Genomic DNA, 14609 nt, shown 5'->3' with positions numbered 1-14609 from the left:
AGTAGCATCTCATATAATATTCCATGATTACAAGTGCCCAGACAAACATTATCTGTGTGGATGAAACATGTCTTGGGTATAAACGTGAGTGCAGGTGCAGTGACCATGAAAATTATTATTTTTTTTTCATTATGATTTGACAATTAGTCAACATTTTTGCGCAATTTTTATTTCATATGACCCCCCCCCCCACTATGTTTTAACCCCTTACGGACACAGGGCGTACCAATACGCCACCGTTTCCGAGTCCATAAGGACTCAGGGCGCACAGGTACGCCCTGCGTTCTTCCGGACCCTGCCGCATGCCGGGCGGGGACCGGACCGGGATGCCTGCTGATATCGTTCAGCAGGCATTCCAGCATATCGCCCAGGGAGGTCCTGAGGTTCCCCCCATATCGGCGATCACCGCAAATCGCCAATCAATTCAGATCGGCGATTTGCGGCGATTCCAGGCTGATCAGGTCTCTGATGACCCGATAGCCCGGAAAATAGATATGATCGGAGATGTCAGAGACATCCCCGATCATCCTGAAGGATAGGAGCGAGGTGGCAGTGATGCCACCTCCTATCCCCTGCCACTGGTTGGTTAGGACTAACCGACCAATGGCAGTTGGGGGCAGGGGGGTTGCAGTTGAAATCCCCGCTCTGCCCGCTCTTGGATGTCGGGCAGAGCAGGGGGGGAAGATGGCGGTGGGTACTGGAGCAGTTTAGGATGGCGGTGGGACCGGTGATCGGGGCCGGATCAGTGGCGGGATCTGCGGCAGTGAGGAGGCGGCGGTGGAGCAGCGGTGGAAGCAACAGTGAAGATCAGTGGTACGTGACCTTCACTGCTGCCTTCTAGGAGTTGCCAAAACTACAACTCCCAGCATGTCTGGGCATGCTGGGAGTTGTAGTTTTGCAACATCTGGAGGACCACAATTTGGAGACCACTATAAATAAAAAAAAATAAAAAAAATTTCACTAAAATGCTGGTGTTATCCCAAATGTTTTAATTTTCACAAGGGGTAATAGGAAAAAAGCCCCCCAAAATTTGTAACCCCATTTCTTCTGAGTATGGAAATACCCCATATGTGGATGTAAAGTTCTCTGCGGGCGAACTACAATGCTCAGAAGAGAAGGAGCGCCATTGGGCTTTTGGAGAGAGAATGTGTCTGGAATTGAAGGCCATGTGTGTTTACAAAGCCCCCCCGTGGTGCCAGAACAGTGGACCCCCCCACATGTGACCCCATTTTGGAAACTACCCCCCTTACGTAATGTCATAAGGGGTGCAGTGAGTATTTACGCCCCACAGGTGACTGACAGTTTTTTTGGACAGTGGTCCGTGAAAATGAAAAATGTAATTTTTTGTTTGCACAGCCCACTGTTCCAAAGATCTGTCAAACACCAGTGGGGTGTAAATGCTCACTGCACCCCTTATTAAATTCTGTGAGGAGTGTAGTTTCCAAAATGGGGTCACATGTCGGGGGTTCTGCTGTTTTAGCACTATGGGAGGTTTGTAAATGCACATGGCACCCGACTTCAATTTCATCAAAATTCTGTCTCCAAAAGTCCAATGGCGCTCCTTCTGTTCTGAGACCGTTAGTGCGCCTGCCTGCAGAGCACTTAAAGCCCACATATGGGGCGTTTTCTTAATCGGGAGAAATTGGGCTTGAAATTTTGGGGTCCATTTTCACCTACTACCCCTTGTGAAAAAGAAAAATTTGGGGTAACACTATCATTTTAGTATTAAAAATCAAATTTTCCATATTCACGCCCAACTTCAACGCAAAGTCATCAAATACCTGTGGGGTGTTAAGGTTCACTATACCCCCCTTGTTACGTTCCTTGAGGGGTGTAATTTCCAAAATAGTATTCCATGTGGGGGTTATTTTGCTGTTCTGGCACCATGGGGGCTTTCTAAATGCAACATGGCCCCCAAAAACCATGACAGCAAAATTTGTTTTAAAAAATCTCACAATTGCTCTTTCCCTTCTGAGCCATGTTGTGAGCCCGCAGAGCACTTTATGTCAACATATGAGGTATTTCCATACTCGAGAAAAATTGGGCTACAAATTTTGGGGGGCTTATTCTCCATTTACCACTTTTAAAAATTAAAAAATGGGGTTACAAGAACATGTTAGTGTAAAAAATGCAGATTTAGATTTTTCTTCTCCACTGCTGCTATTCTTGTCAAACACCTAAAGGGTAAATAAACTTTCTGAATCTGAACCTTTTGAATACTTTGAGGGGTGTAGTTTCTATAATGGGGTAATTTATGGGGTATTTCTCACAGAAAGGCCCCTCAAATCCACTACAAACCTAATTAGTCCCTGAAAAATTTTGATTTTGAAATTTTCGTGAACATTTTTGAAAATTCATGCTGAACTTTGAAGCCCTCTAATGGCATCAAAAAATAAAAACATGTCAACTTTCTGATGCCAACATAAAGTAGACATATTGTATTTGAAAATCAATATAAAATGTATTTGGAATATCCATTTTCCTTACAAGTAGAGAGTTTCAAAGTTAGAAAAATGCTACATTTTCAAAATTTTCTATAAATGTTGTGATTTTTCACTAAGAAAGGATGCAAGTAACAACAAAAATGTACCACTACCATATATACTCGAGTATAAGCCGACCCGAATATAAGCCGAGGCCCCTAATTTCACCCCAAAAACCCAGGAAAAGTTATTGACTCGACTATAAGCCTAGGGTGGGAAATACATCATCCCCCCCCCCCCGTCATCATCCAGACCCCCGTCATTAACACCCTCATCATCCCCCCTTCGTCATCATCCCCCCTTCATCATCACCGCCTGTCATCATCCTTCCCTTCATCATACCCTGTCATCATCCCCCTGTTATCATCCCACACCCCCCCTTCATCATCACCGCCTGTCATCATCCTGCCCTTCATCATTACCCTGTCACTATCCCCCCCTTCATCATCATCCCCCCTTCATCATCATCCCCCTGTCATCATCATCCCACACCACCCCCTTCATCATCACCGCTTGTCAATGTCTGATTTAACAGTGGTCTTCAACCTGCCGAACTCCAGATGGTCCAAAACTACAACTCCCAGCATGCCCGGACAGCCATCGGCTGTCCGGGCATGCTGGGAGTTGTAGTTTTGAAACATCTGGAGGTCCACAGGTTGAAGACCACTGCCCGGGCCTTTGTCATCATCCAGACCCCCTCCCCCACCCCCTTTAGTTTTGTACTCACCTCCGCTCGGCGGGACGTTAAGGTGAGCTGGTCCGGGCCATCTGTGCTGCAGGGACCGTCCGGTGGGGAGGGATAGTCGTTCCGGGCTGTCCATCTTCACCGGGGGGGCCTCTTCTCCGCGCTTTGCGTCAAGGCAACGTCATTATTCCGGGGCCGGGCGCAAAGCGCGGAGAAGAGGCCCCCCCGGTGAAGATGGACAGCCCGGAACGACTATCCCTCCCCACCGGACGGTCCCTGCAGCACAGATGGCCCGGACCAGCTCACCCTAATGTCCCGCCGAGCGGAGGTGAGTACAAAACTAAAGGGGGTGGGTTAGGGGGTCTGGATGATGACGAAGGCCCGGGCAGTGGTCTTCAACCTGCGGACCTCCAGATGTTTCAAAACTACAACTCCCAGCATGCCCGGACAGCCGATGGCTTTCCGGGCTTGCTGGGAGTTGTAGTTTTGAAACATCTGGAGGTCCGCAGGTTGAAGACCACTGAGGGCGAAGAGTTCACTCGGGTATAAGCCGAGAGGGGTGTTTTCAGCACGAAAAATCGTGCTGAAAAACTCGGCTTATACTCGAGTATATATGGTATGTTAAAGTAGAATATGTCATGAAAAAACAATCTCTGAATCAGAATAAATGTTAAAAGCATCCCAGAGTTATTCATGCATAAAGTGACTGGTCAGAATTGCGAAAAAAGAGTCTCTAAGGGGTTAAACACTTTAGTTTGATTGCAGCAGATATTACATTCCAAAGATTTGTGTAACACAAGCAAAGTCTCTGAAAAAGCAGTGAGAAGTTCAGATTATGGAGGTTGTCAGTAAAGAGTTACAGTAGTCAAGACGAGAAAGTATATGAGCACCATTCAAGGTCACTCACTGAATTCTAATCCCCCCCCCCAGAAGAAACTGCACAAAACCCTCAAATATCTTCAGGAAAATTAAGAAGGATAAACATCCGGATGATGACTGCGGATAATGTTTTCCAATTATTATATTTCTAGCATCAGATGGGATTTTGCTTCTGATCAGCTGGAGATAAACCGAGAACACTTATCACAAATCAGGCTGAATCTTATTATTTTACTTTATGAATATACAACTGATCTAATTTTGTTTATATTCCCAGCTATGACTCACGTATCGTCTTTCTTCTTTCCAGGGGCCTCCTAAAAAAATGGCCATATCTTAGTATATCAGAGATGACAGCAGCAGCCATACCTTGGTTATTACATTTTATTTCCTTAGAGAAATGGCAGGATTTATCTATTTAGTTGTATCAGCCAAGTGCAGGCATTTTGGTTGTCACCTATCACTTAGATAGAAAATAATTGTTTTCATGGTGCATTTTTTTGTGTTTTAAAGTGAATGTATCAGCTGCCAATCATGTTACGATCTTCTACCTTCAATAGCACTATACATGGTTCCAAAACATAGAAAAATGCATTTATCATTGGTGGTCATGTATCATGTAATTTTATTCCAGTCTGACCACAGTGCTCTCTGCTGACACCTCTGTCTGTGTCAGGAACTGTCCAGAGTAGGAGCAAATCCCCATAGCAACCCTACCCTACTCTGGACAGTTCCTGACATGGACAGAGGTGTCAGCAGAGAGCACTGGGGTCAGACTGGAAAGAACTACACAACTTATCACTTTTGCAAAAATGATTATTACTATCAAACAGAAAAATAAATCTCTGCAAGCAAATAAAACATCATTACCAAATTTTTACTATTCAGATTTTCTTATATACATTTTGGGTATTAAATCAACCAGGATCTATATTCCCAATCACTATCATTCTGCGGAAATATATGAAAAATACAGTGGAAAATATTTAGGACATATTTATGATAATATTAGAACAGCAATATGATTTATGTGCTGTAGGTGCTTTATATTATATATTTCTTTCTCTGACATGATTTCTGTAACCTCCGGAAATCTTCTACCTTATCACAAATGTCTTACAGGTTTGTCATACCGATGGCTCCTAAATGAGTTTCCAGTGTTTCTGCCTACTGATAGCCGGAGATTTGTATCTCAAGTGACAGGAAACCTGTACATTGCCCGCACAGACACCCAGGATGAAGGGGGGTATTCCTGTCTGACCACCAGCCACATTGCTTTTACCACCAAAAGTGTTTACAGCAGCTTCACACGGCTTAGTATTACTCCAGAAGGTTTGTTTCTTGTAAAGGACCACATTTTGATTTTACCAATGTATCAGATAAGTTAACCATAACATTGAATTTACATGGGTGGTCCCACAATTAAATATGAATCTACTGTTAGATCATAGCAGTGTGTTGGCACATTTCATGCTTTGTCTGTGGGAGCCATAGCAGTGGGACCCCCCCCCCCTCTCCACCTTCCACACTCAGACACTTACCCTTTATTCTGTGGTTACGGGATAAGTTATAGGGTCACACGTGCTGTATTTTGCTGCTGCATATTTTCCTACCAATTGAAGTCAATGGGTAGCAAAATCCGCTGAACAAAACATGCTGAAAAATATGGCACGTGTGTCCCTCCCCTTAAGGTTTCATTTGCATATTTGATGTGCAGGATTTGGTGCTGCAGATTTGAAGCTGTGTCCAGTCATTCAGTGTACATGGAAATCTGCAGCTTCAAATCCTGTGCACCAAACATGTGCAGGGCACTGTATGTGACTTCACTCTTAAGGAAAGTCAAGCATTATAGCTATCCTTCTTCAGCAAGCCTGCTTGCTTTTGACATGCCACCTCTGCCAGAATATTTTATATCTTATGTTTACTTTTTTTAACAGCACATTATAATAATGACATTATAATGTATTCAATTGCGTTCCCTTTTGAGATACATAGTAGGTGTATATATGTTTTTTTTTTACTTTCCTTTGTTTAGTTACTTATTGTATTTTGTTGAATTTTTTTTTTTTATATATATACTGTATGTTTATACATTATTTCACAATTGTGTCCCCTCATAAGGTTATAAAAGATCTTTGGGGGGCATTTTCTCGCTAAAATGCAATTTTATCATCACTGACACTGTCTGCAGAGCTGATCTGGGTCTTCTAAGCAGCATCTCCTGCAGATACCTGGCATCGGCATGATCGACATGATTGCCGGTCTGGGAAGCGGTATTAATTCCTGCTCAGCTGTATACACAACGCTCACTAAGCACTGTGTATACAGCGATCAGGAAGGCAGGGATGGTAATTCTCCACTCCTGCCTCCCTCAGACGAGCCTGGCTATCACTGATATCATTTTGCAGAGGTAATTGCCAACCATCCGGTCCTTTGAAGTCTACAAGCGTTCTGTCTAGGGGTATGTAGTGCAGAATTCCGTGTTGTGAACTCCTAACATTAGTATGAATGGGTCTTCCGGGGACCCTGCCGCTAAAACTGATCCGTGCAAAGAAAGAACATGTTCATTCTTTGCTGAATTTTGCAAGCGGAGATTCCATTCACATTACTCAATGTGAACAGTGGAAGGAAAGGAAAAGGGGCGTTGTTAACGAGCGCAACTGTTTTGAGAAAGGAATTCAGGACGCCACTGTAGCACAGGACAGTTTATTATGGTTCAGAGCGATAGGACAAGGTGTTTCGGCACCAGCATGTGCCTTCTTCAGGTCCACAAAACAATTAATTTCAGACGTCCTGTAGCCTGTGTTGTGCTAGGATGGCGTGCACGCCATCCTAGCACAACACAGGCTACAGGATGTCTGAAATTAATTGTTTTGTGGACCTGAAGAAGGGACATGCTGGTGCCAAAACGCGTTGTCCTATCGCTCTGAACCATAATAAACTGTCCTGTGCTACAGCGGCGTCCTGAATTCCTTTCTCAAAACAGTAGCGCTCGTTAACAACCCCCCTTTTCCTTTCCTTCCACTGTTTCCATTGGTTCCGTACCCTTTGCGGATACGGATAGGGGTTTCGAGCTGCATAACTGTCGCTACCACATTCCACTTTGCTTACTCCCCAGGTGAGGTGCTACCGCTGCTGATAACCTCAGCGGGGCATCACATTACCTTGAGTGTAGTGGTTCCTAACCACGTTTCAACTACACATGAGAGAGCGCCCCTACCTTTTTTTTTATTTTTTCTCACATATTACTCAATGTGAACATGCCCTAAACTTAAGCTGTCTGGTTTTCCCCCATAGCAAACAATCAGCTTGATTGGTTGCTATAGGGAAAATCAAACAGGTGTCCAGCAGATGGATAAGTCTGGGCTTATGAATTAGTCCCATAAATTCATGGAGTTATTTACAGCTGTGTTTTCTTGCAGCGGAGCCGCGGTTATACGCCCCCAGTATTAAAGTGCGTTTCCCAGCAGAGACATACACTCTTTCCAGGCAGTCAGTTACACTGGAATGCTTCGCCTTTGGAAAGTAAGTAGCTTCAATTTGTTAGCTAAGCAGACATGGAAATATCTGTTTTTAGACATTGATTTTAGGGGGTGTACACAACACACACTGTGACAGTCTAGTCCATTATCACAGGTCAGTAACTTGCACTAATATATGTCTTCACTATAATGTCATGTTGCCTATGTACTGTTCCACATAGTGGTCTTCCGTAGATAATGCATTATAATAGGGTGGTCAATGAAACCCCTCCTAGTGTGGACTGGTCTTATGAAGTATTTATTTACAACATGGAATATCATTTCTAGCCCGGTGCCTCGTATTCGATGGAGGAAGGTAGATACGTCACAGCCCCCTCGGTGGTTTGCTTCAGACCCTGTTCTGCACATTGAAAGTGTCAGCTTTGAGGATGATGGAACCTATGAATGTGAAGCTGAAAACTCTAAAGGCAGGGATACCTACCAAGGTCGAGTGATAGTGCAAGGTAAGAAGCCATTGTGCACTACCGGTTTCTTCTTGAAATTCCTGGGTCATTCTTAGAATAAGAGTAAAGTTTCTTAGATTACTAGACAGAAACCAAACTCTTACAAGTAAGCCTAGGTTCACACGACGTGAATGCCAACATATGTAAGCACGGTCACTCATGGGCAGAGCCACCATCAGGGGCAGTACTGAGGATACTGCAGTCAGGGGCCTGGGGCAAATTATAAAGGGGACCCTTGCTGCTTCCTCTGCACTGTCTAGGGACCCAGATGGTTTAACAGTATGGGGCCCTGAAACTTCTAACCCTGGCAATGTCCATTGACCTTAGTGGGGCTAATCGCATTTCTGTCTGGTATCCTTTATGTGTGGTTACATGCATCATTGCCTCCTTACTTGACAGCACAGCCAGAGTGGCTCCAAATTATCTCTGACACCGAGGCCAAAATCGATTCTGATCTTCTATGGACCTGTGCAGCATCTGGTAAACCCCGTCCTACCATTCGCTGGTTGAAAAATGGAGAATCACTAACCTCGAAGGTAAGGAAACTATGTCAGTACATGTAATAGACATGTGAAGGGTCAAGTTTTGCGGGACAATTTACGGTAGGCAGGTGAGGATATAGCACAAAAATATTTTTGTACCAAATCAAGAATAAAAAAATGCTTGTTAAAAGTATTCATCTCACAGTCCATTTATAATAGCCTTTAGTGGATTCATGTTAAATGGGCACCATTGAGCTATTTTAATAAACACAGTTAATGCACAGCAATAAAACATTTCCAGCCGCTAATGATAAATATGTTTTAACCCCGGAACAGGCACGAATAGACGTGAGCAACGGGCGGCTGAAAATCTCCAGTCTGAATATAGACGATTCAGGCATGTACCAGTGTGTAGCAGGAAACAAGCATGGCACAATTTATACAAGTGCTGAACTCACTGTTCAAGGTAAGATACAGCAGAATAGAAATAACACCGCCCAAGGCCCTCACTGTGTATTGCCATTGTGACAAAGCGTACATACTATGAGAACAATTGATTTCTGACATTGTCCCCAAAGGCCACATATCAAATAACCACCTAAGACTAAAGTTAATACTTATATTAAAACAAAACTAAAAGAAAAAGTACATTATAGCATAGCCATTGTATGAGTAGATTCATCTTTAGTTTATTGATCGTGCAGCTTTCATTTTGGACACAAGATGGCACTGCACTAAACCACTGTCCATTCCTTTCATATATTTTGACCCTAGTCTTTCCTGGCTGATGAATATTAAAATCTTATTCCTTGTGTATAAACTTCGAACCCATAGTGATTTTGATAAGAGTGTTTTCTAAAATCTTTTTTTTTAGCTAGAACTTTTGTGGACAGCTTGTATTTTTCAAGGGTAAAAATGAATATACCATACAACGTACCAAACATTGTTTAGGACAAGGAGACAAAAAAAATTGCATTTTTTTCTTACGTTATTCACTGTGTGGGAAAGCAACATAATATTATAATAGCTTGGATTTTCATTAATGGGGTAATACCAATTATAGGGATTTTTTTTACTTTATATTTACATAGTAAAATAGTTTGTAGTGTGAAAAAAAGACAAACGCCTATTAAGTTTAACCTAAAATGCTACCGTGTTGATCCAAAGGAAGGCAAAAAACCCTTATGAGGCAGATGTCCCCATTCCAGGGTAAAAATTTCTTCCTGACTCCATTATATCAGAACAAATCCCTGGATCAAGGTTCTATCCCCATAAATGTATTGTACATAACCTGTAATGTTATTCTCCAGAAATGCATCCAGGTCCCTTTTAAACTCTTACACTGAGCTCACCGTGACACAGGCAGAAAGTTCCATAGTCTCACTGCTCTTACAGTAAAGAACCCTCATCTGTGCTGATGTAGAAACCTTCTTTCCTATAGACATAGAAGATGCCCCCTTGTTGTAGGTACAGTCCTGGGTATAAATAGATCATGGGGTAGATCTCTGTACTGTATGAGACATTGCCAGTAGGAGTATGATTCCAAGTACAGTACACCTCTGTATACCTCTGTATTGCAGTCTAAGTGTCCTTCTGTCTAACAACTTGAATGCCAGTGGTCTCTATAAATCACATTTAAAGTGTTAAAGGAGTACTCTGGAGCAGACTACTCCTGCAAAAAAAATGAAAATAAACCATCACTCACCTCCCTAAGTTCCCGCGGAGCGCCACTACAGCTGATCGGTCCTCCGGTCCATCCTCTTCATACTTCCGTGTGTAATGAAGCGTCACATAGCATTCAGCCTATCGCCGGCCGAGGCAGAAGATCGCGGCGGCCGGCGATAGGCTGAGCGCCATGTGACGCTTCGTTCACACGGAAGTATGAAGAAGATGGACCGGAGGACTGATCAGCTGTAGTGGCGCTCCGCAGGAACCCAGGAAGGTAAGGGATGGTTTATTTTCATTTTCTTTGCAGTCCGGGCAGGACGGAGCAGGAGTAGTCGGCACCAGAGTACTCCTTTAAATGCTTGGCCATAACCTGCTGCACAACCAGCACTCGTGTATGAACTGCACTCAGTACTTCCTGTGAAACATTTTGATTCCACCCTACATCTGCTCATATGCATAGGATAGCTATGTGTCCACAGCTATATTACTCCCCCTAAGCCCACTTTCATACAGTAGTACTTGCAAGTCAACTCCAATAGTACTGCCAGTCTATTTTACTTTTACTCTGTAGATGTTCCACTTCACGTTATGGCTTAAAAACACTAATGCAAAATACAGACCATCTTAAAATCTAAAGTGCCCAATTCCTGTATCCACTAGTGGAACCATCTGTATAGGTTAGAAATTGGGTAAATCAAATAAAAACTGTGATGATCCTCCTTGCCATGAAAGCTGGATTTGTATAGTTGGTATCCTTCAGTGCCAAACACTTGCTGGCTATACGGGTCTGCCGAGGGTACGATCACGCATTTTTGGTGGGAATGTCCTGAACTTAAACTGTTCTGGGAGCTGTTCTTAATACTGTGATTGACTTTATGCGGACATCTATTCCTCATGATCCGGAAGGTGGTTCTCCTCTACATGTTTCCCATGGCCCAATCTAAATACAATACCCCTCCTTCAAGCAGCCAAAACTACTATTCCCAGACTTTGGCGGTTATATGACCCTCCCACCTTGGAGGAAGGATTCGCGGTCACTCACTCCCAACACATGGAGTATTTGGTGTCTGTTGTTTCCAGTGATGTGAACCGTTATGACACTACCTGGTAGTCTTGGTTAGTCTGCTCCTCCCAGAGGATTTCATTGTGATTTATTTGGGAAGGATTCGATGGCCCTTCGCCTCTTTATAATTCTCATGGTTTGTCGCGGGCCATCTACTACCCGCTTTTTGAGTCTACCCCATGCCATTGGCTATCAGACCTGTGGGACTCAAGTTCATCATTTTCATTGGCTCACCATTTTTTTCTTTCTAATCCCTTTGGCTTTGCACTGCCTCCATATGTTTTTTGATATATTGCCATGGTTTATTGGCTCGTATTTGTTTATGTGAGCTCTGTTTTATAATATTACTCAACTGTACTGCACCTGTTGGACTGACTAGGTCCTTGTGTATTCCTTTTAGCTTACTTTTCTGTTTTTATATTTTGCTTGTTTTTTTCTTCTAATAAAACCAGATTTTTGTGCTTTAAACCAGATTTTTGTGCTTTACATTTATAATACTGGTATGATAAGATTCCATTTCAGCATCTGTAGATTTCAGATCATTTCTAATATTATGTATCTTTCCTTTTCCTTAATTGTCTTCTAGTATCTTGTTTTGTCAAGCTATGTAGTCTTGCCTAGCAGCCTAACCAATTCAATGCCTACTTCTTTTCCTTTTGTATCTTTCTGTGAAGCTCTGGCTCCTGACTTCCGTCTGTCTCCAGTGAAACCACTAATTCCTGCAGCTCGTGGTGGGGAAATCATGATACATTGTAACCCACGAGCAGCTCCGACCCCAGTCATCCTATGGAGTAAAGGGACTGAACTTCTACGCAACAGTAGCAGGTATGGGGGGTATTGCATTAGGCAAAATTATGTCAAACTTATGTCAGTGCTTTGCACTGGTCCTGTGTCCATATTCATGAATACAATGTTAACACCAAATCTAATATCTCTTGATTGTTAACAGGGTCACAGTCACTTCTAATGGTACCCTAATCCTGAAGAATATATCTCGCACAGATGAGGGGAATTATACTTGTTTTGCAGAGAATCTCATGGGAAAGTCCAACAGTACTGGCATCCTTAGCGTGAGAGGTGATATGGCTAAATATAGATTAGAGCAGCTGTATATACTGTCTTTTCTGTTAGCGATAACTGAGAAGCCCAACCATTTTTATCTTACAGAAGCCACAAGAATTACTTTGGCCCCTTCAGGATCAGATATCAATGAGGGGGACAGTGTTATACTGCAGTGCCATGCTTCCCATGATCCTACCATGGATCTCACATTTACGTGGGAGATAGATGGAATGCCAATAAACTTTGAGAAAGAAGAAGAACATTATCAAAGAAATTCAGGGGTAAGGGAAACTTAACACTAGTTTTCTTATACTGCATCTTCTGATTTATGGACATAGGCAGTCTACATATACAGGGTGGGCCATTTATATGGATACACCTTAATAAAATGGGAATGGTTGGTGATATTAACTTCCTGTTTGTGGCACATTAATATATGTGAGGGGGGAAACTTTTCAATGGGTGGTGACCATGGCCGCCGTTTTGAAGTCGGCCATTTTGAATCCAACTTTAGTTTTTTCAATAGGAAGAGGGTCATGTGACACATGAAACTTATTGGGAATTTCACAAGAAAAACAATGATGTGCTTGGTTTTAACGTAACTTTATTCTTTCATGAGTTATTTACAAGTATCTGACCACTTATAAAATGTGTTCAATGTGCTGCCCATTGTGTTGGATTGTCAATGCAATCCTCTTCTCTATATACTGCTATATACTACTATATACACCGCAGGAGAAATGCCAGCACAGGCTTCCAGTATCCGTAGTTTCAGGTGCTGCACATCTTGTATCTTCACAGCATAGACAATTGCCTTCAGATGACCCCAAAGATAAAAGTCTAAGGGGGTCAGATCGGGAGACCTTGGGGGCCATTCAACTGGCCCACGACGACCAATCCACTTTCCAGGAAACTGTTCATCTAGGAATGCTCGGACCTCACACCCATAATGTGGTGGTGCACCATCTTGCTGGAAAAACTCAGGGAACGTGCCAGCTTCAGTGCATAAAGAGGGAAACACATCATCATGTAGCAATTTTGCATATCCAGTGGCCTTGAGGTTTCCATTGATGAAGAATGGCCCCACTATCTTTGTACCCCACATACCACACCATAGCATAAATTTTTGTGTTCCAACAGTCTTGGAGGGATCTATCCAATGTGGGTTAGTGTCAGACCAATAGCGGTGGTTTTGTATGTTAACTTCACCATTCACATAAAAGTTTGCCTCATCACTGAACAAAATCTTCTGCGTAAACTGAGGGTCCTGTTCCAATTTTTGTTTTGCCCATTCTGCAGCACCTGAAACTACGGATACTGGAAGCCTGTGCTAGCATTTCTCCTGCGGTGTTGTTATCAGTGTGTGAAGAGTGGGAGAAGAGGGTTGCATTGACAATCCAACACAATGGACAGCACATTGAACACATTTTATAAGTGGTCAGAAACTTGTAAATAACTCCTGAAAGAATAAAGTTACGTTAAAACCAAGAACGTCATTGTTTTTCTTGTGAAATTGCCAATAAGTTTCATGTGTCACATGACCCTTTTCCTATTGAAAAAACTAAAGTTGGATTCAAAATGGCCGACTTCAAAATGTCCACCACCCCTCTTGAAACGTTTCCCCCCTCACATATACTAATGTGCCACAAACAGGAAGTTAATATCACCAACCCATTTTATTAAGGTGTATCCATATAAATGGCCCACCCTGTATATTACGTTTAAAGGGGTTCTCCAGGATTAGAAAAACATAACTTTCACAAAAAGCAGCGCCACCCCTGTCATCAGGTTATGTGTGTTGTTACAACTTCATTCACTTCAATGGAACTGAGCTGCAATACCGCACAAGACCTGAGTACAAGAGTGGCACTGTTTCTGGAAAAAAAGCAGCTATGTTTTTATAATACTGGATAACCACTTTAATTTTTATTTACATGGATTGCATAGGTTTTCAAGGCAGACTGTAAGAATCTGAACAACAATTTACCAAGCTCTCTAAACTAGAAATGTCTGAGACCAGTTCTGCCTTCAGGCCATCTTTATTAAACGTACAATAAAAAAAAAATAATAATAACTAAGTACAAAAGTAAGATAGTAAAGTAAGTGTAATTATCACAACAGTACAAAATCACACTAAAAGTATTCCGGTGTTTTTTTTTTTAATCAACTGGTGCCAGAAAGTTAAACAGATTTGTAAATCACTATATATTAAAAAATCTTAATCCTTCCAGTACTTATTAGCTGCTGAATACTACAGAGGAAATTCTTTTCTTTTTGGAACACAGAGCTCTCTGCTGACATT

General features: G+C 42.5%; 1 protein-coding gene across 1 annotated transcript in view; it reads left to right on the top strand.

Annotated features, from left to right (window-relative positions):
- The window catches only part of CNTN2 (contactin 2), a 76308-nt gene that overhangs the window by 47111 nt on the left and 14588 nt on the right, over positions 1 to 14609 (top strand). The window contains exons 6-13 of the mRNA XM_056558078.1: positions 5170 to 5379; positions 7470 to 7572; positions 7857 to 8032; positions 8432 to 8568; positions 8851 to 8980; positions 11920 to 12070; positions 12195 to 12322; positions 12413 to 12588. Coding sequence (XP_056414053.1) covers positions 5170 to 5379; positions 7470 to 7572; positions 7857 to 8032; positions 8432 to 8568; positions 8851 to 8980; positions 11920 to 12070; positions 12195 to 12322; positions 12413 to 12588 — 1211 coding nt within the window. The remainder of the gene's footprint in view (positions 1 to 5169; positions 5380 to 7469; positions 7573 to 7856; positions 8033 to 8431; positions 8569 to 8850; positions 8981 to 11919; positions 12071 to 12194; positions 12323 to 12412; positions 12589 to 14609) is intronic.

Source organism: Hyla sarda, chromosome 2, assembly GCF_029499605.1.
Source record: "Hyla sarda isolate aHylSar1 chromosome 2, aHylSar1.hap1, whole genome shotgun sequence".
NCBI lineage: Eukaryota > Metazoa > Chordata > Amphibia > Anura > Hylidae > Hyla > Hyla sarda.
The sequence above is the reverse complement of the archived record's forward strand: the minus strand, read 5'-3'. Positions and strand labels throughout refer to the sequence as shown.